Source organism: Cetorhinus maximus, chromosome 24, assembly GCF_964194155.1.
Source record: "Cetorhinus maximus chromosome 24, sCetMax3.hap1.1, whole genome shotgun sequence".
Classification (NCBI taxonomy): domain Eukaryota; kingdom Metazoa; phylum Chordata; class Chondrichthyes; order Lamniformes; family Cetorhinidae; genus Cetorhinus; species Cetorhinus maximus.
Window position 1 is genome coordinate 33,917,395 of NC_135902.1, and position 25,372 is coordinate 33,942,766.

The 25,372-nt window shown below is 43.3% G+C and overlaps 1 protein-coding gene across 1 annotated transcript in view; it reads right to left on the reverse strand.

Moving 5' to 3' along the window:
• Positions 1-1,094: 1,094 nt before the first annotated feature.
• Positions 1,095-25,372, reverse strand: part of lrrc45 (leucine rich repeat containing 45) — a 74,147-nt gene continuing 49,869 nt past the window's right edge. The window contains exons 14-18 of the mRNA XM_078570982.1: positions 21,981-22,073; positions 20,026-20,118; positions 16,724-16,897; positions 3,274-3,421; positions 1,095-2,806 (exon numbers count right to left, since the gene is read on the reverse strand). Of these exons, the coding sequence (XP_078427108.1) occupies positions 2,610-2,806; positions 3,274-3,421; positions 16,724-16,897; positions 20,026-20,118; positions 21,981-22,073 (705 nt within the window). The 3' untranslated portion in view covers positions 1,095-2,609. The remainder of the gene's footprint in view (positions 2,807-3,273; positions 3,422-16,723; positions 16,898-20,025; positions 20,119-21,980; positions 22,074-25,372) is intronic.

Sequence of the window (25,372 nt, forward strand, 5' to 3'; positions counted from 1 at the left end):
TTCTTATAAATTCATTAAAGGACCTAAGTGCATAAATGGCAGGCCTGTAAACAAAATTTTTCTACAGGAAAGCAGAAAAGTACCTGGGCGCCCTTACAGACCCATGGGCTGGGGTCACTGAGGACAAATGGCACCCAAGCTTAGTTTTTCAATTACAAGTCAGACTGATGGAATGAAAACCAACTCCGAAGTTTTAGATCCTGAAAATGCACATAATCAAGGATTCACTATCACTTAATCCTAACTGAGGAATCCCAGAACACAGTATCAGAACCTGACAGCACAAGGAAGTTGGCAAAGGAGATTCTGCATCTCCCAATATTTTTGTACATTAAAGGTACCATATAAATTCAAGCTGCTGCTGCTATTACACAATTATCAAACAACAAACTTAGTGAAGTGGACAGAAGTTATCTGTTGCAGTTAACTTCAGGGTATTGCACACTCAAGACGACATAGGAATATTAAGCACTGTGGAGACAGAAGTTAGTCATGATCCACTAAGAATTTGTTGGATAATTTCAGTGTAACCATGGATTAAGAGTGGCGTTAGACTTTTTCTCAAGGAAATGTGTGTGTAACTGATTTAACTCCAGTTTTATGCTGAAACATCACTGCCCAAATCGCATCAATCATTTGAGAGATAGATCTGCTAAAACTCTGAGCTCATTTACACAAGTCCACTTCATGCTATATGAAGCCTACATGAATTTCCTATACAAATAATGTGGTAGCATAAATTTAAGCTCAAAGTTAGGCGCAAAACAGCCCGAAATTACCTGATCTTAGCATATCATCTAACTCATTAGCCACCTCTTATAAGACCCTAGGATGTAGTCCATCGGGACCCAGAGGCTTGCCAGCCTGCAGCTCCATCAATTTGCTCAGTACCATTTCCCTAGTGATTTCAATTTCACCAAGTTCCTCTCTCCCGTTCACCTCCTGATTTGCAGCTATTACTGGGATGTTTTTGTATCCTCTATAGTGAACACAGAAGCTTCATTTCTTCCGCCATTTTCTTATTATCTACTATTAACTCCACACTGTCACTCTTTAGAGGACCAACACTCACTTTACTTACTCTTTTCCTTTTTAGGTACCTGTAGAAACTCTTGCTATCCATTTTTACATTTCTAGCTAGCTTCCTCTCTTACTGTAATTTCTTTCTCCTGATTAACCTTTTAGCCATTCTCTGCCAGTTTTTATATTCTGTCCAATCACTCATCTTTGCGGAGTTGTATGCTTTTTCCTTAAGGTTGATGCTTTCCTTAACTTCTTTAGTTAACCACGGATGGTGGGTCCTCCCCTTAGAATTTTTCTTTATAGTAGGAATGTACTTATTCTGAATATTCTGAAACATCACAGTGGGCGTGTTCCTGTTCTGAATAAAAATGGAAGAATTCACCGACTGGTTCCCCACCTGGATGTCAGCCTGATTGGCTGAACTGACTTCCATTCGGGGAGGGAGCAGCCTGGAGGGGACTGTGGGACCATGTAAGTCCACACTCAGGATTAATTGGACCTGGGGTCCAGTGGAGTGGGGGGAGAATTGTGGCCTTGTGGGGAAAGTCACAAGCTTCTTCGGGAATTTCTGGGAGAGATCTGTTGGGTCGGGGTGTCCGATTGCAGGTAATTATCCAGGCAAGGTCGCTGGATCCAGCATTTAGGTGAAAAGGCACTTATCTCCTGGATCTGACAGTACTCATTTGGATTTATTTGTTGGTTTACCTGGTCATCCACTATTGCATTCAAGTAGTGAATACGAATCAGCATCGCAGACTTATTATAATATTTGAAGTGCAACCAATCTTCTTGGGACAGGCTGATCACTGGCCCCAGGCCCAACTCTGTTAAAACCAAAAGTGTCAGGGTTGGCATCAAGATTCAGATTTTGAACATTTTAACTTCACGAATGACCAAAACCTGCCTTTTTTTTTATAAAGTTGAAATGCCCCCACAATATTTCACCACCACATGAAATTCAGTGAAAATTAATCAGTAAATTACAAAAAGTGTGGATTTCAAATTCTGACTTTGGGACATCAAAACAAATTATCCTCATTCTCACAAACTGTTTTGGTTTAGCAAATGGAGACAAAATTTAGCATCAGGCTTAATTAAATGTGTAGCCCACTTTAAATACACAGAACATCAAAATAAAATTAACCAGTCTAGGTTTGCACATCATTTTAGCCAGCCAACTGTTTTAAACCGCCTATGAATCCAACTAATCTACATCTGTCCACAAACAAAACCATAACAAAAAAACATATTTGCAATTATGTAAATCAATTAAGAAATATGCTAAAAGACAATTTTCAGGCCTGTATTCTTTCTCAGGCTTTATAGCATCAGTGCACTCAAAATTTCAGTTCTGCTCATTAAGATATCTAATTTAGAAGTCGTTCTGTGTATAAATTGTGCATCAGGTATTTGCCGGTATCATTCTATCCCTGCAGCTTGACTTTACCTACATCAAGGCTTTATTTTTTCCTCTGAAATGCATCATTTTCATTCCACCTTCAATTTTGCACCACTTTGTAATCTGAAAATTGGAAAACATCTGCCTCTCTATACTAGTTGCCCACATTTCTTTTTGCAGTAAAATTTCATTTCTTTGTACACTGAGCGCCAAGGGGAGAACCCTGTACATAGGAAAGAATCGCATTATGTAGAAAGCTAGCTCGTTGTGCTTCATCCTCTTTCATTCGCATAATCTCGTTATCCTTCAGTCGGACTTTTTCCAATAAGGAACTAATTTCACTCTCTTTATCCAAAATGGCATCTCGGTGGGTATTCGACTGTACTGTAATAAAACAACAGAATTTTATTTTCAGTAAAGTCATGGGCTTGGGACTCATTGAACAAAACAATATTTCAGGCAGAGTTGAAGAGAGCGATCACTGCTTACCGAAATTTCAGTTCCAAATTAGACTACTCTTTTTCAGGACTGATAGGATGTTAATTTTTCATTTACTTTCTAGGTCTTACTTGGTGATAATGAAAAGATAACACATAGATCAACTGACTGTCAGCCAGCTGTACCATTTCTATTATCTTCATAGTGTTTTTAGTTAATGGACATTGATGATTTAATCATGATGCTAAAATTAACCCAATACATTCAAATAGTTGAAATACATTTGCTTTACATACTTGTGGTTTCTTTAGGCAAATAATCAGTATAGTCATATTGTACTTAAGTGTTCAGCTGAAAAAAATATTTTTGACAGGTTTCACAGTTAATGAGGCAAATATTTCTTGCTTGCATACCTTTCAATTGCCTCTCTAGGGCTGAAATCTTCTCTCTGAGCCCTTCCTGTGCAACTCGCTCTGCTTGCAGATGGCCAACTTGTTCCTGGAGTTCTACGCGTACATTATTCACTTCTGCAACCTTCTCTTGGTCCTTACCGGACAACTCCTGAATGTGAAGATTTCAGTATTAGAATTTAACATTTAGGTTGTATTTCATAGAAATGAATGAGGATAGATACAGGTCTTTTGAAGTGAACATGGAGCATGCACAGCATGTTCTCCAGGCATTGTTAGGGCTAGAAAATTCACTTAAGGCCATATTGATTTAGCATTAAAATGGACAGGGAGGGGAAGTAACAGATGTGAAGCTTTTTTCTCTTGGATTGATGAGCTTGAGATGGGCTGAATGGCTGCCCTGATCCACATTTACCTTGTAATATTGTATCAAAATGTGTAGGCCCTTAGGTATTTGATGAACATTTGGAAAGAAGTTTCTAAGAAGACCATCTTTCCCAATCACTAGCTAGGTCTCTTCTCAGGGAACCAAAGGCCAGAATTTTCCGTTTGATGGGCGGGGGGGCCCGACCGACTCGGCAGCAGGTGGGCAGCCGATTGCCGCTGCCGAAACAGGTCGTGCCACCATTTTCCGCGGGTTTTGGCCCGCCCAGCGGGTTAGCGACTCCCGTGGAGAACAGGAAAATAGTCGCGGGGGCGGGCGGCCTCAGACTGCTGGTTCCAATGGGGAACCGGCAGTCTGTATAAAGAGTGGCCAGGCAGCCTGCTTGAGGCAGTGCACCATGGCCACTTGGGGAGCTGAGGGAGGAGAATGAGCAGGAGGAGGGGGGCAGGCTGCAGGAGAGGCCAGCGGGGGGCCACTGTGCCCCTCGATTCTCCGATGCATGCCTTGCTGTCCTCCTCCAAGGAGGTTTCCAACCGTCGGCATGTGTTGTATCCGGAGGATGGGAGGAGGAGGGAGCCCCATGTCACCAGCCAGGTATGGGAGGAGGTTGGTGACACTGTGAGCACCCATGATTATGTGCGGCGCACTGACACCCAGTGCCGCAAAAGATTCAATGATTTGCTGCGCTCTGGAAGGGTGAGTACCATGTCGGCCTTGGCCATTTGACCCATAAGGTAGTCTTAGCCTTTGAGCACCCCCCCACCCCTCCGACACATCTTGCTGTCGTTACTACATTGGGCATTTGGCGCACACTGGGTGGGCAAACGGGTACTGACCATGCTTACGTCAGCCTTAGTAGTTGAGGAGAAGATGGGTTCTCCCCACAGCATATGTTGGCATTTGTCGCATTTGAGTAGTCTGGGGGAACCTGCAAGGGAGACAGCTAGACACATACTCAGAACTCCAACACATGTCATATTGATGGTGATGCGATGGTGCAAGGGGTGCCTCAAGGTGTTGTGGCCAAGTGCTATCTGCTGGCATCAGTGCCACACCTAGTTGCGCCTCCTTGCCATGGGCACTAAGACCTGTGTGCTATTCAAAGTGATGGACGCCGAATGTGTCCAAAGTGGCCGTTGGGGGAGGGGGTTGGGAGCAGCCGTACTATCTTCTGGGGACTGATCACCAGTAGTGTGGAAAGGAGCCGCCGGAGGCCTCAGATGGGCCACTGTGGTTGGGGTGCAGCGTGCGCTTGCAGAGTACAGCCCCAATAAACCCTCTTCTCTGTTCTGCAAGAAGTCAACACAATCTGTGGGAGCGCCAGAGGACTGGGGGTGAGCATGCCCTTCTCCAGCGCCTCACAACATTTGAGGAGCAGGCCATGGAGCTGGGGAGGAGGCAGGAGACCAGGGCGGCGAGGCTGGGGTCCAGCAGCCAGGTATTTGAGATCCACAGTCCCATCCACTCTGTCTGCCCACCAACCAAACCACTGATGGTTGCTGCAATTGTTAATGCTGCAACACTGCTCATTCACAGGCTGAGAGACTCTGAAGTGTGGTTCCTCGTCCCCTTGAGGATTCGTGTCTCCACCACCTTCCAAAGTCACCTTATCCCATTTGTGACCACTATCACCATGGCCTAACATGCCATAGCATCGCTGCTGCGCAGCCAAAGACTTATTGCATCTTAGGGGGTTTGGGACCTCCACCACCCTTTCAGCCAGTGCGACCCACATTACTCTGTCCAAAAGGTCCTCAACACCTCAGCTGTGAACCTCATGGCACTCAAATGCCACCACGTTACTCATCCCTGCGCCAAGGGGCAATGTTGCCTTCTGCCCACCCGGTCTATGCCCCTCCTAACGGTATGAAGGTCAATAATATGAACTCACAATCTCCTGTGATACATGGCAAATGTCGCAAGTGTTTGCGATGTTTCCTCCGCACCGCAACTATCCAGGCCAGCATGCATTCAGGTCAGGTACCTCTGCACTCTTCCCACTCCAATGGTACATAACATGCCATGTGGCATTCCTGAGGCCATTTGACCAGCCTGTCTGCATGCGCGTCTAATGGTTGGGGCTCCTCTTGACTCTTTTCCACCCCACCAATGTTCGTCTCCTTAGGGTCTTGAAGGGTGAGCGACTTATGAGGCTGGGGGGGGAGGAGGGATGAAAGGTTTAACTGACTGCACGCTAACTGATGCACTGTCCTTGTTGTTAATTTCAGCATCACCACCAGATTGCCGCGCCCAGAGACACCGCAGCCCATCCTCCACACCTGAGGCCCAACACGTGCAACTTGCGGCAAATCATTTCAGCCAGCCAGGCACCAGCGCGCACACAAACACCTCGGTGGGGAATTTACCGTCGGCTAGTGTCCCAGGTCACAGTGGAGAGGGCACTTCATAATCGCTGGAGGAGATGGTAGGGACAGAGAATGCCGATGGCGCCAGCAGCCGGAGGGCTGCAGGGGATGAGGCACATGCTGAGTCCAGCACTGATGAATTGCCTCTGGAGTTGTCACCAATGTAGCAGCTGCAGGACAAGTGGCAGGAAGCTCGTTTGCATCTGGCAGGGTTATGCTTCAGTTGGTTCCTGCGATGGAGGAGTCCAGAGTGCACGTGAAGGCATGAACCTCAGGGCAGAGCTTCAGGCTTCCTCCACTGAGAGATTGGTGACTCTCATGGAGAGGGGGTTCAATTGGATGGAAAATCTTCTGATTGGGTTAAGCTCTGAATCGCAAGCCCTCACAGCGGTACTGGCCACAGGTGGTCATTCCCAATGTGGGAGATGATGTTTCACAGACATCTCATGAGTGTTTGAGTGGACTGATGTTTCTGTACTAAACCCTTAGTTGTATCTGATAAGGTGGAAGATGGAGCACCTAAGTGCCACACGTGGAAGCACCAGGCAATGCAGTTCCTGCTGATCCATGTGTGTGGAGCTAGCTGAAGGTTCTTTGGATTAAATTATCCCGGATGTCCCTGCCTCCTTGGTGTAGTGGCGGGCCGGCGTGCTGCCCCTCATCATCGCCCTGTGCTTCCTCATCCTCTAAGCCACTGCTGGATTCATCATGTGCAGTCTCATCCAATGTGTCAAGGTCTTCATCGTCAACTGCAACCCCCCTTTCCAGCACAAGATTGTGCAGAGTGCAGCATGCTACCACTATCAGAGAGACGCGATCTGGGGGGTACTGGAGTGCACCCCCTGAGCGGTGCAGGCAACGGAAGGGCATCTTGAGAAGACCGATGGCTCCCTCCACTGCAGCCCTTGTGGTGCTGTGGCTCCTATTGTAGCACTCCTCAGCTTCTGTTCTTGGACGACGGAGAGGCGTCATGAGCCACCTTCTGACGGGGTAGCCCTTGTCACCCAGCAGCCAATCATCCAGCCGAGCTGGAGCACTGAAGTGCACCGGTACCTGGGAGTGTCTGAGGATGTAAGCATCGTGGGAGCTACCTGGGTACCTTGTACAGACTTGTAGATTCAGCATCCTGTGATCACACACTATCTGCACGTTCATGGAGTGGAAGCCCTCCCTGTTGACGAAGGCACCGGCCTCACCTGCTGGCGCCTTGATGGCCACATGTGTACAGTCTATTGCACCCTGGACACGGGGGAAGCCAGCAATGGCCGCGAAGCCTCTGGCTCGCAGCGGAAGTGGATGAAGGTCAATACCCGTCTGAACAGAGCGTCTGTAACCTGCTTGACCTGATTGGGAGACACCGCAAAGATCACCCACCAAGCCCTGTAAGGAGCCAGAGGCATAGAAGCGGAGGGCAACTGTGAGCTTCAGAGCCGCTGGCATGGGGTGTCCACCCACACAGTTAGGAGATATCTCAGGGCCAATCATCTGACAGGTATAGTTGACTGTCTCCCTTGAGAGACGGGGCCTCCTTCGGCACTGCACCTCAGACATATTGAGGTAGTTGCTTTGCTGCCTGTATGTCCTGGCAGCAGGATAGTGGCGTCTTCTGCGGCCCCTTGCACCTTGGACAACCTCTTAGCCCTGCGTCCTTTGTGCCTGTGCCTGGCCTCTCAAAGGTGGGTCCCCTGGAGACTGATTGTTCAGTCCTGGCCTCCCCTCTATTCTATCTTTCCCTTCCTCCTCACAGGAGCTGCTTCCAGTGGAGATGTCAAAACCCATACCCCCAGGCTAAATGGAGGCCTCCGGAAAGCTGCAGGCCCAAGAAAGATTACTGTCTGCAGACTGGTTTCAAAGTAACAAAAAGCACTTGGAATTCAACGTGAACTGCTAACAACCAAACAGGCAACTTTAAAACACTTCCTGCAATTGAAACTTCGTGGAAAATATCAACAACCCGAGTCCACATATCCAGCCAGTGTATGAGTTTTATTAAAAAATCTCCTACCCGCCTGCCTATTGGGCCCGTAAGCAGACCCAAAGTTCGCACGGGCCCCTCAAAATCCTGGACAATTGGCAAGTTGAGGGCCTTAACGGGGCCTTCAATTAATGGCAGCGAGCGTCCCGCTACTGAGCGCACCTGCCGACTGAAATATCGTGATGCCGTGCGCTGATGTCGGGTCTCTCACGCGACATTTTAAGCGCTGACGTGTGGGCTCCGCCACCCACACGTCTGCCGGAAAATTCTGCCCAAATAAAATCTGCGGTGTGTTCCAGGCAAAACTGAGGAAATTTCTCCCTGAACACAATAAACAAGACTCTAGGTCAGATCAGCATGCATGCATAATTACAATTTCTCCCACATTCCATACAGATAGACCATTAAGATAGTCAGAGTCTGCAGCCATTTCCATCCATCAGGCAAATCCCAAAAATCACAGACTTGCTACTGTAGCTCATCTTCCACATTATTGAATCATTCCTTCTGTAAAAGGAATTTTGCATCACACACACAAAATTTAGAATGTCATGCAGTTCACTGCTTCTCTGGATAGGCTAGTCCACATATTCCCCAATCCTTACATGAACTAAATTTTAATGCATGTGCGCCTTGTTAGGGAAACCATTTGTTATATTGGAAATTACTTAATTTATTTATCGAGTTAAACCACTGATTGAGTTTAAAAAGACTGTCAGCAGCATTAAAAAAAAGGCTTAAGCAACAGCTTCTAAATTGGCAGAATTTGCATAATTTTTCCCTATAAATTGCAAAGCCATTTAGACAGAGTAGAGCTATCTAGAAGAACCCATCAGAGACATTCACCTTAGAGGAATGCGAATGGCCCATCTCCTAACACATTCACAAAACATCCAGACAGCACTTGTGTATTCAGCTGTGTGTGGAACAAGCAATCACTCTGGACAATGGACCCTGGCTGAAAAGTGAACTCTTCCAGCTGTAATCTAGTCATTTCCAAACCATGAACTTGGAATCAACTTGCTATGCCCACATTTGGGTAACTGGTCAGTTGCTGAGAAGAGATCATGTGATGAGCCAACTAACCCTCTTTTGTGTTTTAAGAAACTGCTTTTTTCCAAGCCACAAAACAGAAGGGGGAGAGACATCAAAGAGGGTCGACCCTCAGTCTCCCTCTCTCCATCCATCTGCAAGCTTGATCCCTGCCTGTTGTTTGATCAACTATATGCTGTGAGCAGCATCTACACACCAATCCTGATTCTGCTGACTCCAGGTAACCAAACAGAAGTTGCCCATCAACATCTTTAAATCGTCTTGCTGCAGAATTCAGAGACCATCAGGCCCAGTCTGAAACCATCCAAGGCAATCTACTAGGTCTATATGCAACCAAAGTTTTTTTTTGGTTTTGAAACTCCTTAACCTATCCGTCCACTCTAATTTACTTGCATGTGCATATGAGAGAACTCTAAGTATGTTTGTGAGAGAATCAGCGCATTTTTATTATTTTTATTTAGATTGGGTGTTAAGTACAATACTATTCTCTTTTCATTTTAAAAACTTACAAGAAAATGTGTGTGTATTTTACAGTCAAAGCACTTAAATTGTTAAACACTCACTGAATTGGCAAGTGTACTCTTTTAAAAAAAAAACTTGCAGTCAAATGAGGTGGGGAAAGTGGGGGTGGGGGGGGGGGGGGGAGGAGAGAAAAAGTGGGGGTGGGGGGGACCATTCTACCACTTCTCACCTGACCGCAACAGCCTTTTCCCTCAAAGCTTGAACCATGTAATTCATTGGGGAAATGGTACTTAGCAAGGTGTTGGAACTGTGGGCTGACAAGTCCCTAGGCTCAGATGGACTTCATCCTAGGATCTTAAAAGAAGTGGCTAGAGAGATAGTTAATGCATTGGTCTTAATTTTCCAAAATTCACTAGATTTGGGGAAGGTTCAATTAGATTGGAAAATAGCTAATATAACTCCTTCATTCAAAAAGGGGAGACAGAAAGCAGGAAACTGCAGGCCCGTTAGCTTAACATCTGTCATAAGGAAAATGTTAGAAGCTATTATTAAAGACATTATAGCAGGGCACTTAGAAAAAAATCAAGATAATCAGGTTGCATCAACATGGCTTTGTGAAGGGGAAATCCTGTTCAACCAATTCATTGGAGTTCTTTGAAGAACTAACATGTGCTGCAGCTAAGTGGAACCAGTGGATGTACTGTATTTGGATTTCAAGAAGGCATTTGATAAGGTGCCAGATCGAAGGTTATTGCATAAAATAAAAGCTCATAGTGTAGGGGGTAACATTGGCATGGATAGAAGATTGGCTAGCCAACGGGAAACAGTAGACATAAATGGGTCATTTTCTGGTTGGCAAGATGCAACAAATGGTGTGCTACAGGAATCAGTGCTTGGGCCTCAACTTTTTGCAATGTATATAAATGACTTGGATGAAGGAACCAAAGGTATGGTTGCTAAATTTGCCAATATTACAAAAATTGGTAGGAAAGCTAGCTGTGAAGAAGACATAAGGAGGCTTTAGAGGGATATGGATAGGTTAAGTGAGTGGGCAAAGATCTGATAGCTGGAGTATAATGTGGGAAATGTGAAATTGTCCATTTTGGCAGGAAAAATAAAAAAATGCATATTATCTAAATGGCGAGGGATTGCAGAACTCAGATGCAGAGAGATCTGGGTGTTGTCACGACAGTGGATCACAGCCCCAAATTACTTACGGGCATATTGAACTTTTTAAAGGAAGACTTACAAGCAAAAGCTGGCTGAGAATGTCAAGTAACCACTTTCTGGAAAATTCTTTTGTGCATTATACTTGACCGACTAGTTCAGAGAGAACATGGAATATCACACCTAAAAAGTTGTCAAGGCCCACTTCAAACAGAGACACCTGAAAGGAAGAGATGCAATGCAAAAGAATGAACTTTAATCTCCTGTGGATGCGGAGACTGATTACCACATCTCAGCAGAAACCATCGCCTGTTGAGTTCTATCTCAGAATGTGGACATGATCTGAGCTGAAAGGAAGCAGATTCTGGGTGAAAGACATGTTTGTTTTTTTCCTTTCAGGAATACAGAAGGAAATGGGTTGAAAAACCAGCTGCAAACCAGATCTGGGTGCTGTAGTTCTTATATGCTAGTGTGTGGGCTGAGGGGGTTATAGCAGAAGAACATCAACTAGACATGCCTGCAGCTTGCAGGTAAAAGTCATCTCCCTCTGTTGCTAGAGGCATGTCAGCAAAGCCACAGACAAAAAAAGAAATAGGACAGCTCCTTCAGCTAACCTGCAGAACCAAGTGCCTGCAAACCAACTGCTCAACTGCCAAAGTCAGCTCTACTGAAATCACCTAATGTAACGGCTGCAACGGTTCGCCATATACTCCTCACAGACAAGCCAAAGACTGATTCGTTTATCTTTCTTAACTTTCATTTTTGGATTCAACTTATCATTTCTGATCTGTGTGTACATGGGTTGCATTTTTATTATTTTTTTCCCCGGGTTTTTTACTAACTAATAAACTTAGTCTTTCTTTGACTTAAGAAAGCCTGGTTAAATTGGCTCCTTCTAAAACATAAATACATTTGGACTGGCAAAGGGTATCCACGAGAGAAGGGATCCATTTTAAATTAACCTTATTGCGGCCAACCGAGAGGGTTGAATAAAGAAGGGGAGCCAGCTCATTCCTCGTCACCTGGGAGCATAACAAAATTGGGGTCCCTTTTGGGAAGTTAACAATTTGGGGTATCTCGTCCGGGATCATAACAAATTGGGGGACCTCTGCCGGGACTGGTTGTAACAGTGTCCTCGGGCATGAATCGCAGAAGATTAGTATGCAGGTGCAGCAGGTAATTAGGAAAGCTAATAAAATGTTATCATTTATTGTGAGGGAAATTGAATATAAAAGTAGGGAGGTTATGCTTCAGTTATACAGGGCATTGGTGAGACCACATCTGGAGCACTGTGTACAGTATAGGTCTCCTTGTTTAAGGAAGGATGTAAATGTATTGGATGCAGTTCAAAGAAGTTTTACTAGGCTTAATACCTGCAATGGGCAGGCTGTCTTATGAGGAAAGATTGGAGAGCCTAGGCTTGTTTGCGTTGGAGTTTAGAAGAGTAAGAGGTGACTTGATTGAAACATATAAAGATCCTGAGGGGACTTGACAGGGTGGATGTGGACAGGATGTTTCTTCTTGTGGGAGAATTAGAACCAGGGGTCACTGTTTAAACTAAGGGGTTGCCCATTTAGGACAGAGATGAGGAGAGGTGAGTCTTTGGAACCCAGCAGAGAGTCTTTGAACATTAAGACATAGCTATATAGATTCATGATAAGCAAGGGGGAAGGGGTGAAAGGTTATCAGTGGTAGGTGAAAATGTGGATTTGAGATTAATCAGATTAGCCATGATCTTTTTGAGTGGTAGAGCAGATTGGAGGGGCCAAGTGGCCTACTCCTGCTCCTAATTCGTTCCAGTTTATCTAATACCTTTAGAATCTGAAATATCTCAATTACATCATCTCAAAACCACCCCGATTGCTCAAAATAAAAATTTCCTATATCGATGGTTTTTTAAAATCATAGCACAGGTGCCAAATCCCATTCCTCAATTGTGCTGCTCTTCTCTGTACATTCTTGAAGGACAGGATGTCTCTTCTCAGTTTTCCATTTTCACATTACACAGATACGGGTTTAAGCTATTTTACCTAAGCCACTCTCAATCTCTCCTCTGGATTGCAGACTATTCCCATTTGTATTATATCCTAGTTTCATGACTAAAACTGATTAGTTTCATTAGTAAACTTGAAGCACTATTAACATTCCGTCCTCAAATTGGGAGTTTACCTGTAAATTTGGTTCAAGTCATGTTATGCCCACCTTGGAGTAAGGAGGCTAGTTTTGGGAATTAAACTCACAATGAGCACATGATCAAGGCTGACACCTCAACACAGTACTGAAGGAATGCTACATTGCTGGAGGTGCTTTCAACTCTGATGCTAAACCTGGTCCCCATCTGCCTGCTCATATGATAGTATCCCATGAAGAGCATGGAGCTTTCCCAAAGATTTGGCCACTATTGATCCCACAAGTAGCACTATTAAACACAAATTATCTGGCTGGCCATTCATCCATTCAGTTACTGTTTGCTATGCACAAATTGGTTGCATTGGTTCCTTATGTAACAACATATACCGTACTTCAAAAAAGTAATCCACTGGTTTGTAAAGGACTTTGCATTGTCTAGGGCTGCGGTAACATGCCGTGTAAATGCAAATTCTTTACATGGAAAGCAATAACAGGCCCAGAATTGTTCTCCAATCTTTTACCATTCTTTACCTGATTCAATCATTTATCCACTTCAACGTTTTTCCCCATCCAATTGATTTATAATTTGTAATCTACACATGGCATTGTGTCAAAGGTTTTATAAAGAGCTGTCTGGTGTTGTAATGGTGCAGTCTAAGCTTCTGTCATTTGACGTCCCCACAGACAGTTCTAAGTAATGCATAGCTGTTCTTGAAAAATCTGGTCTAGTTTGTAATTAGCAGTAACTAGAAAGCACTGTATAAGGTAGACTAAAGCCAGATTTTCTGCTCATGTTTGTGGCGGATGAAATACTGGGCGGGAGCGGAAAGTATCGGGAGATCGCAATAATTGGTTTCACATCGTTGTAAAACCGGTTTGTGATCGCCCGCTCTACCTGTCAATGGCGGGCCACGTTTCCCACCTCCGCATGTCGGGAATCTAATTTCAATACATCAGCATCTCATTATAAGTTCTGCTCGCAAGAATCAGCTCCCCCCCACCACCACACTGGATCAGCCCCCCTACAATGAGCTTGCCAATGTGTTTCACAATGGTGTGCACCTGACGACCTGCACTTTGCTCGGGACTTCGAGGTTTGTTTGCCTACCTTGCTTCGGCAGCACTCATGGTCATCAGCATCAGGCTTCGCAGGCTTTTAGGGGGGCTCACGGACAAGTCTCTAACTACCAGACCAGCAGTAAGGCGGGGTTGGCTTTTCAAAGTCTGCAGGGCTAGGGCTTGCTTGGGGAAGGGGGAGGTCTCAGGCAACTGAAGATGCTGCAGGGCGAGGGCTGTACTGGGGTGGGGGGTATCCCAGGGTGTGTAAGGGGGTACACGTTGATTTGTAAAGTCGTCTCAAGATGCTGAGGGCTAAAGAGGCAGTCTCCAGAGAAGATGAGGCCAGATGGAGATGTGAAGGTGTATGTGAGAGAGAGTGAGTGAGTGGTGATGTCGAGCTGGCAGTGAGTGAGATGCCAGTGAATGTGTGATGGGCTTGTGAGCATGAGAGTTTGGAGTGATGAGATGGTTGACTTAGCCTGGCGGCACGGATGAGATAATTCATCCTCTTGCTGCACTGGATGGTGAACCTCTTCCGTACATCATTGGCATTGACCACCACTGCCACTGCCTCCCAAGCCGGAGAAGCGATGTTGTTGGGCCACCTGCTGCCCGAGCAGGGCTAGAGGACATCATGGCAGGCCTCCAAAAGGCATTCCAGTGGCGGGTCACTGAATTCTTCTTGGCTTTTGGGGCCATGTCTTCACTGGAGAAATCCTGGCTGCAAGCATTGAGAACTGCATGCCAGGCTGCAGTTTAGATATGGCACCTGGAGTGAGGAAACGGTGAGGTAATAGCATGGCAGGCGATTCAGAGGCCGCCTGCCAGCAATATGGCGTGTTTCCTCTGCCTGCATAATTAATGATGCAAGAAGCAGACAATATGGTGCAAAAACTTGCCAGAGTGGCCAGTGGGAAGATCGTCATTTTTCACATCCAGTACCTCACTTAGTGCAATTCAGGGACAATTCTGCCTTAATTTCCTTTCTTTCTTTAAGCCTTAGGCAGGGTAAACAAACACTGCTGAGAGCGCCGAGTAGTTAATCAGCCAACTCAATGAATCTGGTTTCTCTAGCTCCAGTTCAGTTTACTATAAATTCAGGGTTAAGGTGTATCCCAGTCTTAAGGTTTAAAATAGTAAATAAACTGGTGGTATATTTAATAAAATATATAAAAGAGAGAAATAAATAAGTGAATAATATAATTAAGTAATTAAGACACATTATGGATGGCAGGGCAAGCGATGTGTCAAAGCCACAGCACGTAGGAGCTCCAGAGATGCAGAGGCATCTAGGGGTCTTAGTGCATGAATCACAAAACGTTAATATGCAGGTACAGCAAGTAGTTAGGAAAGCTAACAGAATGTTATCATCTATTGCGAGGAGAATTGAATACAAAAGTTGGGAAGTTATACAGGGCATTGGTAAGACCACAACTGGAGTACTGTGTACAGCATTGGTCTCTTTACTGAAGGATGCAAATGCTTTGGAAGCAATTCAGAGTAGGTTTACTAAACTAATATCTGGAACGGACGGGTTGTCTTATGGGGAAAGGTTGGACAGGCTAGGCTTGTATCCGCTGGAGTCAGAGTAAGAGGTGGCTTGTTTGAAACATATAAGATCCAGAGGGGTCTTGACAGGGTGGATGTGGAGAGGATGTTTCCTCTTGTGGGGGAATCTAGTACTAGGACCACTGTTTAAAAATAAGGGGTTGCCCATTTAGGGCAGAGATGAGGAGGAATTTTTCTCAGATGGTTGAGAATCTTTGCAACTCTCTTCCACAAAAGGCAGTGGAGTCAGAGTCTTTGAATATTTTTAAGGCAGAGCTAGATAAGATTCTTGATAAGCAAGGAGGTGAAAGGTTATTGGGGGTAGGCAGGAATGTGGAATTGAGGTTACAATCAGGTCAACCATGATTTTATTGAATGGCAGGGCAGACTTGAAGGGCCGAGTGTCCTACTTCTGCTCCTAATTTGCATGTTCGTATATAGCTTCCACCAGTGGTAGAAAATAGATACTGCAGCATTTAAATTAACGTTTAATCCCTGCATACTCTACATTCTTGAACAGAAGAGGGAAAACAGGGACAAGAATAGTTTTTTTTGACTAGGGGAAGCTCATGCCTCGCTTACAGTAATTCTCTCAAATGATATTTAATTACATTTTGACTAAGTGCAATATTTTTTCTTTGATACCCAATTTGGTCCATTATATCAAACCTCACTCGAGTTAAAGTTTTTTTGGGCTGACATCTGTTATATATTTACTTGCCACTAATTTTCATTTTACTACTTTCCAGGCTTGTTTTGAAGTAATAATCTAAATTTTCCTTTTCTATAATCTCATCTAATTCAATCAGATTACCCATTTGTACTGTTTCTTTAACATTTCCTCTTGCTCAACCCTGTTACACTTAAACCCAAAGAATTTTACACCATAAACTGCAGAATTACCAAGTGAGTATTCAGTACGACAAAGCATCCTACATGGGCCCCACTTAGCTAAGCATTTAGCCTTGGAAAAACTTCTCGAAAATTGAAACCAGTTATAAGCCTTATTACCAAACATTATATTAATTAAAAACATCTTGTATTTGTTTACATCACATGAATTGATCTTGTATTAGCTACGAAAAAATAAAATCCAAAGTTTAATGTCGGATACTAAACAGATAGTTAAAGAACTGCACAACTCTAAAGTTTTAAATAAGCCCTTTGAGGTAGATGTGCTCAAATTTTAGTTAACCTTAACCTTGCATGCAAAAAAATCCATCATTCTATAAAAACGTACATAATCTAACTTCATTTCAGCAGCACATTAAGATGCAGTAATTAACAATTAACAAAGACCCATAGTACCTGATTGAGTTCTTCGATGCGACGCCTTAAACCTTCAACCTCAAAAGTAAACTTGTTGTTCTTTGCTTGTAACTCATTGATGGTTTGTTTTTGGATAGTACAACGGTTCTGGGATTCATCACGTGACTGACCAAGGAGATGAAGTTTCTCTTCCAAGTTGGCTAATCGCTCTTGCTAAAATAAAGAGTGGGGAGAGATGGAAAAAAAATTCAATCACAGTGTTAAACAGGGTGTTACTTAACTTGTTCAGGTAAAGTGAGATCAGTCCAGAGTTTCTCATCAGCTTGACATTAGTCAAGAGCAGTGCACCAATTTTGGAATTTAAATCCTGACGGACAACAGAATTAATATGCAAAATTATCTGTGTCCTTTGTCTAAATTTGCACACATGCTCAGAGATCTGGGTTTGAGCAAACTTAATACTTATATAGTAACAGTACATAACTGTAGTTTAAAAATTAAACACTTGGAATTTAGATTGCAGTCAAGTTTTACTCATTATTCAGCCTAAATCTAAGCAACGAGCAGGTTTTTCTCAGTTTTACAGGTACAGTGAAACAATGCAATAAAAAGTATGAACATTCAAACAAATATTTTTTTTTAATAAATGATCTGGACTTAGGAATTAAGGAGAAAGCACTGATCTTTGATGGTGACATCAAATGTGGAGATGGGTATAACGAATAATAACAAGGATTGAGGAAAACTGCAGAAGAACAGAGAGAAGCTAGGAGAAAGGGCAGACAGATGGATAATGCAAATAGTTGTAGGGAAATGTGAAGCAATTAATTTTGAAAACATGGGCCCAGAATCTTTTGATCCCATTTACGCCGGTATCTTTGCAGATCTTCCAGATGGAAACTTATTCAAAATTTATTGCATAACGTATTTGCCTAAGCCCAGAATGTCAAAGCCAGCATAAAACAGATGTTAAAAACAGTAGTTCAAGTAGACAAGGGAGGAAGACTTGCATTTACATAGCGCTTTTCACAACCACTAGATGTCTCAAAGCACTAAACATCCAATGAATCACTTTTGAAGTGTAGTCACTGCTGTAGTGTAGGAAATGCGGCAGGCAATTTGTGCACAGTAAACTCCTAAAAACAGCGATGTGATAACGATCAGATAATCTATTTTCACGATGTCAATTAAGGACAGGACACCTGAGGTAATTCCCCTGCTCTTCTTTGAAATAGTGCCATGGGAGCTTTTACATCACCTGAGTGGACAGATGAGGTTTAACATCTCATCCAATACCTGAAGTGCAGCACTCCCTCAAGAAGCACTAAATCTTATACAAAATTTTAGTCAGACTGAAGTTAGTGCACTCCATTTTGAGAAATTATAAAAATAATGGAGAAATGGTGGAAGTTAGATTAATTAAGATGTTAACAGGGATGGTTGGCTACAGTTATGAAGGGGCTGTGGAAGTTGAGGATTAGCAGAAATGAGATGGTTAAGAAGCAATCTGGTTGTGAAAAAATATGATAAGGTAAATGATGATTGTTTCCATTGGTCAGTGAAACGGGAACAAGAGAGCAAGCATTTACTGTAAACATAATAATTAAAGGTGGTGAAAAGCGAAATATAATCAAGTTCATTTGATCTTTAAATGCTTGGAAAATAAATTCTTCAGAGGATAGTTAGAGCGTCAAATTCTCCACCACAAATTCTCAAGTGAGAATTAAATAGTTGCTCAAGAAACAGGATTAAAAGATACTTGAAGAACAAGCAGATGGTTGGGATTAGAGTCTTGCCTCATTTCTATGCTGTAACATGAATGCAGTTGCAGTTACACTGGAAAAGTCCTTGAATTATAAGAAATGTTAATTACAGTAATTTTGCCCATTTTTACATTGCATTGTTGGTGATCTGTAAGCACCTGAAAATGTACAAGTATTAGGAACTAAGCCACTTATGGAAACTCTACTTGAAATGGGGATTGGGGTAAATTCTATAAAGATGCCCAAAGGTTAATGTGGCTTGTGAGGCACTGAGTGCAGCATGTGGGTCACCAAACTAACACTTGGTTAATCTTTGGGAATCTGTGCCTAGTCTAATAATGAGATATTAGATGTAGTGTGGTGTTGCACTACAAACAAAGACACTGGTATAAACAAAGTCAGTGTTATTGTACAACTACTATCCTATACAAGGCAATTGCAACTTAATTTGTAAAACTTTTACATTCCTACACATCACACATTTCAGTAAGCTGGACGATTGCAGCCCGCATTATGAGAGTTTGAGGAAGTAGTGGTAAAGCATCATCATATTTGGGTTTTAGAAGCACGAGGTAGGAGAAAGGAAAAACCAAGGGAAGGAATCAATTCCACAGCTGTTGATCCTGAGAAACAATGAGGTAAAACAGGAGACTACTTGATAAGTCTGGTGTTACAAGGTTTGGGTCTGTCTTGCTGGTAGGCTCGGTGCCATTGGTCACTCTTACATTTAATGCCATACTGTCCAATGTCTAAATATGAAAGAGTCTAACTCGTGATTTCAACTAGATGTTAATACTTACTTTAGTTGTCACAACATTCAGACATACAAAATTTACAATGGCTTTGTCAGCTCTAGTCTTACAATGAACTGCCTAGGGTCTTTGTCTCAGCAGACCAGCTTAACTAACTGACCTTGAAAATGTTGGCTTTCCCTTCTTTTTGTTGCTTCTAACCACCAGCAGGAGGTGAGCTGTCCCTCAAACTTCTTTCCCATTTACTGATTTCCCTAGTAGGTCAGTCTATAAGATCAGCTATTTCTCACTGTTCAACTCCTGCAAGACTGGATTCCAACCAAACTACCCTGGCCAATACTTGTGTGGAGGTCATTTGAACACGGACATCTTAAGAGCACCAGGCATGGTGATCACTGAAACATTTAAATTAATTTCCATTGTCTAGAGTATTCTGGTGCTTAGTCTGAATTCTAATCTACATTTCTCAGCTCTGCTGTTCCCTGAATTTAACCAAGTGAGAGCCGCATTTAATATAATAATGCAATATTTAATCCAAAACATACCTAAACACTTTTTGGGCATAATTGTCAAAAATACTCCAATGTGAAATCTAGATTCAACACAGTGAGGAGGATAGGGATTTGGTGCTGATTTGAAAGAAGATTGAAAAGTTGAAAGGAGCACTGACTCAAAAGCACAAATTGAGGGAAAGAGAGAGGGGAAAATAGGGAAAGAGAAAGAAGGAAAAAGCCAGTGAGAGGAAGAGAAAAATAGAAGGAAAAAAAGATGAAGTTTGGAAAAGTCAGTCTGTCTTTGAACACCCCAAGTTTTCCATTTTTATTACCTCCTCCAATCGTATTTGGTTCTTCATTTTTATCAGCTCCTCGTCAGCTTGTGCTCGGTGTGTTACAGCAGCTGCCTTTAATCGGCTCAGCTCCTGTCACAGAACAAACTTTAGGATATTAAGTACAATTTCATAAAACAACTTTTGAATGGATACATCTAGTAACTTTATTAAAAAATTTAATAGCGTCAAGCTCACTTTCCTAAAAATGCACTGCAACTCCAAAATCACAAGGGAACGACCAAATATAACTGTTGAATGTTTTTATAAGCATATTCATATTTACAATTCAGGCTTTCCCCAAGTACTTATAATTCACGTTTGCTGTAACAAGTCCTAAAAGTATACAGTTTCTGAACTGAAACTTAGACTCTTCTGCATGAAATTAATGGAACAGAACACCACAGGATTAACAAAGACCTTTTAGAACTACATTATTATCCACCTAACAACTTAAGCAGCCCATTCCAAAAGGTGGTAAACAGCAAACTATGTTAGGTTAACACATATTACAAATTAGATAATTACACATAGGCTGACCACTCATCAGTTTTTAATCAGGTAGAATCCACAAAAGAAAAAAGATCGATTATCACCCTGCAAAATTAAAAATTCATTATGTGCACTTTTGTGCCTGCTTTTTAATCATATTAGCTGCCTGAAACTAACCTTGAGTTTATAGGCATTCTATGTATAAGATAAAATGGAAAAAAATTCTGTTTTGTAAGGCATGGCAGAGGAAGGAAACGGCTGGCAGTTATGAATGACCCCTAAGCTATGGCCCATTGAAAAGTCTGTCAGTTAATGTGCTATGAAGTTGTCATTTGCCTTGTGGCTTGAAATTTGGGTCTCTCTTCCCCGACATGCTGCTTACTTATTTTACGTCGGGTTTTATTTTATCATCACTCTTTAAAAAACACAATGAGCATGCATCTATTTGAATTAATAAGTTTGGAATTGATTACTTAAATGAAAATGTGCTGCCAATTAACAATTGATAATTCAAAGTTGTTTTGCACAGATTTCAAATATTGCCTGCCTTCGTTAATTGTTATTTATTAACTAGCTGAACTAGCTTACAGAGTAGGATTTAGATCTGAAGGTTGCCATTTTGCATCTAAACATCGTCAGTCAGATTCAGCCTGCATATAAACCAGTAAAGGAAACTATCAACCAGTGCCATATTAACGGATGGTATACCATTAGTACAGTGATAAACCTGACATCAGGGAAGCATTAGTACTGTATTCATGGATTGTAACGGTCATTATTTGGAAAAGAAAACTTCAATGAGCAGAGTTTTGTTTGGACTCATTGGGTTTAGAGCATCTTCAGATTCCAACTCCAGTGCTTACATTTTTAAGTATTAATCCAAGATCTTAATTACCTACAACTTAATGGGGCAGTTTTGCACTGTAAACATATCCTTTGGGAGCTGGGTTGAGAATTTCAAACTCACTTCAATTATGGTCATTATTCATTTCACAAGTGGTAATCCATGCTTACTTGTTCAATTGAGTGAATCAAATTGGAGAATTTGGCTAGTCCACTGTGAATTTTTGGGTTATCAATAAACATAAGACAGACAGACTTGCACTTAAGCAGTTTTCAATGAGATACTTTTAGACCGTAAGACAAAGGAGCAGAAATTAGGCCATTCGGCCCATCGAGTCTACTCCGCCATTCAATCATGGCTGATAAGTTTCTCAACCCCATTCTCCCGCCTTCTCCCTGTAACCTTTGATCCCCTTACCAATCAAGAACCTATCTATCTTGTCTTAAATACACTCAATGACCTGGCCTCCACAGCCTTCTGTGGCAATGAATTCCATAGATTCACCACTCTCTGGCTAAAGAAGTTTCTGTTTTGAACTGTTCTCAATCTTGTAATGTATTATAATAGAAGCTAGTATCTATTCTACTATCTTGTTTTACTCTAATTGTGGTTTACTCACTGTTTCCAGTTGAATTCGAATGTTTTCAAGTTTCTGAATTCTGACTTGCAATGACCGCTCGCTCTCCTGCAGGTGCACATTCATGCAATCCATCTGATCGGATGATGAAAAGATGCAGAACAAAAAAAATAGAACGCTGAATGTTATCTGATCAGAAATCCTATATTTCAAATACCCTCAGTTAGCAGGTTTCACACTGTCATATTCAAACATTTGGGCCAGAATTTCCAGCTCCGTTGACGTCGGGCATCATGGCGGGTGGGGAACAATATGGCGAGAAGGCCAAAAATTGCTTTTACGTCATCCTGAAACCAGCTTGCGATCATCCACTTCACCCATCAATGGTGGACCACATTTCCTGCCGACGCATGTCAGGAATGTCATTTTAATACATTTCAATCTAATTATAAGTCCTGCTCGCTGGAATCATCCCCCCACGTCAAAGTTACCACCCACATCAGCGTGACTTCAGAATGAGATGCTTCACGACTAACTTTAAAAGGCGTGCACCTGGCGACCTGAACTTCGAAAGGAACTCTGAGGTGAGTGCACACAACTTTGCACAGCACTTGCAAGCAATGCCTGTAGGATATCAAGGAAGAGACGCCATGCATTTGTTGGGGGGGTGGGGAGGTGGCGGCACAGGCAAGTTGCTTTTTCCCGGTTGATATTCAGTGCGGTGCTGGGTCAAGGGCTCCAGTGAAGATCAGGGCAGGTGAGGGGCAAGGTGCACAGACTGAAGGAAATACTCAAGCACATGCTGGGAGGGCGGTGAGGGAAGCGGCCATGCACTTGGGAAAGCTTGTCAAAAGTGAGCATTCTACTGCAGCTGAGACCGTTCAGCTGCAGCTCTACTGACATGACTGGAGTTGGGCCTCTGAAGCTTTTCTGTCCACTCAAGCAACGCAAAAGCATGGAAGTGCCAACAAATGCTCCAGAACTTTTCACCCCTCGAGCGCAGACTGCAAACTAATGTGCATTTGAGGGGGCAGCAGAGCAATTAGCCAACTGGGCAAGTTGTACAATTCCCTTGTGAAAGATGGCCATGACACAGTCACTGGTGGAGGCGCTCACAGCCCCTTGCAATGTCTTTATTAAGGTTTGGACCAGTATCCATTATGGTTCAAGATAACAGCGCAGCCTTGCAGTGCAGGTTAGGACAATACCTATGCCTGAGCTGAGAGCACAGCATGCAGTCCAATGGCCAAGGCTGCCTTCAATCAGTTAAGTAGAGTGGGGCAGAGATGGGTGGGGTTTTGTATAGCCAATGAGCGCACTACACACTGGCTATACAAGTGGTCTCTTGCAGGCGTGAAGGGGCTTTCAGGGCTCCAGCAACTCGGGTGTGACCGAGTCCAGAGGCTCAGCAGATTTCTGGTCTCCAGCAATCCTCTGGGTGCTGGAAACCTGGGAAGCTCCAGTCACTGCCTGCTGTGGATCAGACAGTGCGATGTGCTCACCAGATTGTGACCCCAAGGCTACTCTAGAACTAGGTCCCACCGAGGTGTGTGCCTCTGCGCCAGTGGAGGGTGTGGGAGAGTGCTGTAACGGGTCTTCAATGAGGGTGTCATCAGATTATTCTTCCAAGATTTCTTCAGGGCTTGAGTCAAGGGCCAGGCTCATGGATCCCATCGGCTGCTTCCCAGATATGCCTGCAAAAGATGATATAATTAGTGCATGGCAGGGGGCTGTGGAACAGGGGAACTGACTCACAGCACGGTTGTCTGATGGGTGTTGCACTGCTGGATCCTCATTGTCAGCATCACTAACCTCATTGTCAGCACAGGAATGGTCCAGATTGGCGCCTGCTAGCTGGATGACTCTATTTTTAAGGTGAGGACCTTGATGTCAGGTATTCCTCCAGCAGTCTCCAACCTCTCCCTTTTGTTGTGTGTCAGCTTGCTCTTCATGAAGACAGATGGAGAGTATAAGCAGGACACCTGCCAGACCAGATAATAAGGATGCCTGCCATGTGTGGGTGGTGAGTGGTGCCATGGACGGGATGAGGACACGATGCACAGTGCAGATGAAGGTGTGCGTGAAAAAATGAATGGTGATGCTCTTTGAACTGGCAATGAGTGAGATCCCTGTGGATGTGTGATGGGGGTTGTGAGTGTGTGAGTTGAAACTGATGAGAAGGGTGACTTACCATGGAGGAGATCATTCATCCTGTCAGCACTGGGCTACTGTCCTCTTTTGCAAGGTGTTGACACTGACCACCGCTGCTACCACCTCCCATGCTGGATTGGTGACCTTGCTTGTTGGTCTTCAGGGTAGAGGACTTCATGGCGGGCCTCCATTGCATCCAGTAGGCTCCGCTAAATTTGGGGGCAACTTGTTTCCTCCCTTTGGCAGCCATGACTTTACAGCAGTTTCCAATCCCTTAGAGAGTGCTAGCTCTGTGCAGGGGCACCCTTTAAACATGGCACCCAGATTACTGACAGCCTGAGGTGATGGCAGGGTAGGTGAATCAGAGCCTGCCCTGCCAGTGATCTGTTGAGTTTCCTTGGAATGCATTATTAATGAGGCAGAGCACGCCAGGAATGGGACGATACGGCGTGAAAAGCCACCATTGTAGCTGACGGGTAAAAATGTCTTTTTTTCTGCCCGCTATGTGCAAATCTGGGACAATTCTGCTCTTAGAGCCTGAACATTGAGATTGTATTTCTCACTTCTGCGTTGATGAGTAATAATATTTGTCTCTCCAATGCATGTAACCTCTCTAGTCCCGAATGCCAAGTCATTTCTGGATTTTGGAATTTTCTGGATTACAGAATGACATTAGAATGCCTAAACATAAGTGTAAGAATCGGAAAGCACCATTGATATAAATATTTACTTGAAGCATAAAACAGTGATAAAACATCATAAAGCAGTAATAGAAATTGTTTTAATTATCCAAATGCTGTATCTTCTACGTTTCTGCTCCCAAAGTACTGTACTAAAATGCTGTTGATGATGTCGGGGGCCTGCTCAAAACATTTCCGGACAACTGATGTTTCTGAACAATAGATTTCTGGAGGACTTACAGCATTTATAAAAAAAAATCAATGTCTAAAGTTATATAATTGTTTCTCTTATAATACATTCAAAGTCAGCTGGTAGACTACGTTCAGTTAATTTCCAAGCATACTATATGCTTAAACTTTTAGCAAGTTTTAGGATTTCTGAACACCAAGATTTACTTCACCTTCTGACTTACTGTTATCTCATTTTTCTCTCTCTACAACACCCCAAGCCTGAAAGGAAGATCATTGTTCTTAATCTGCCTTACTATTTTAGTAAGTATTAAGACTTTTCAGAAATCTACAAATGTACATCATGCAGCATCTCTGTAAACCTTGCATTCATAACAAAAACAGCCTGCAATCTGCTGCCACCTGCTGGAATCT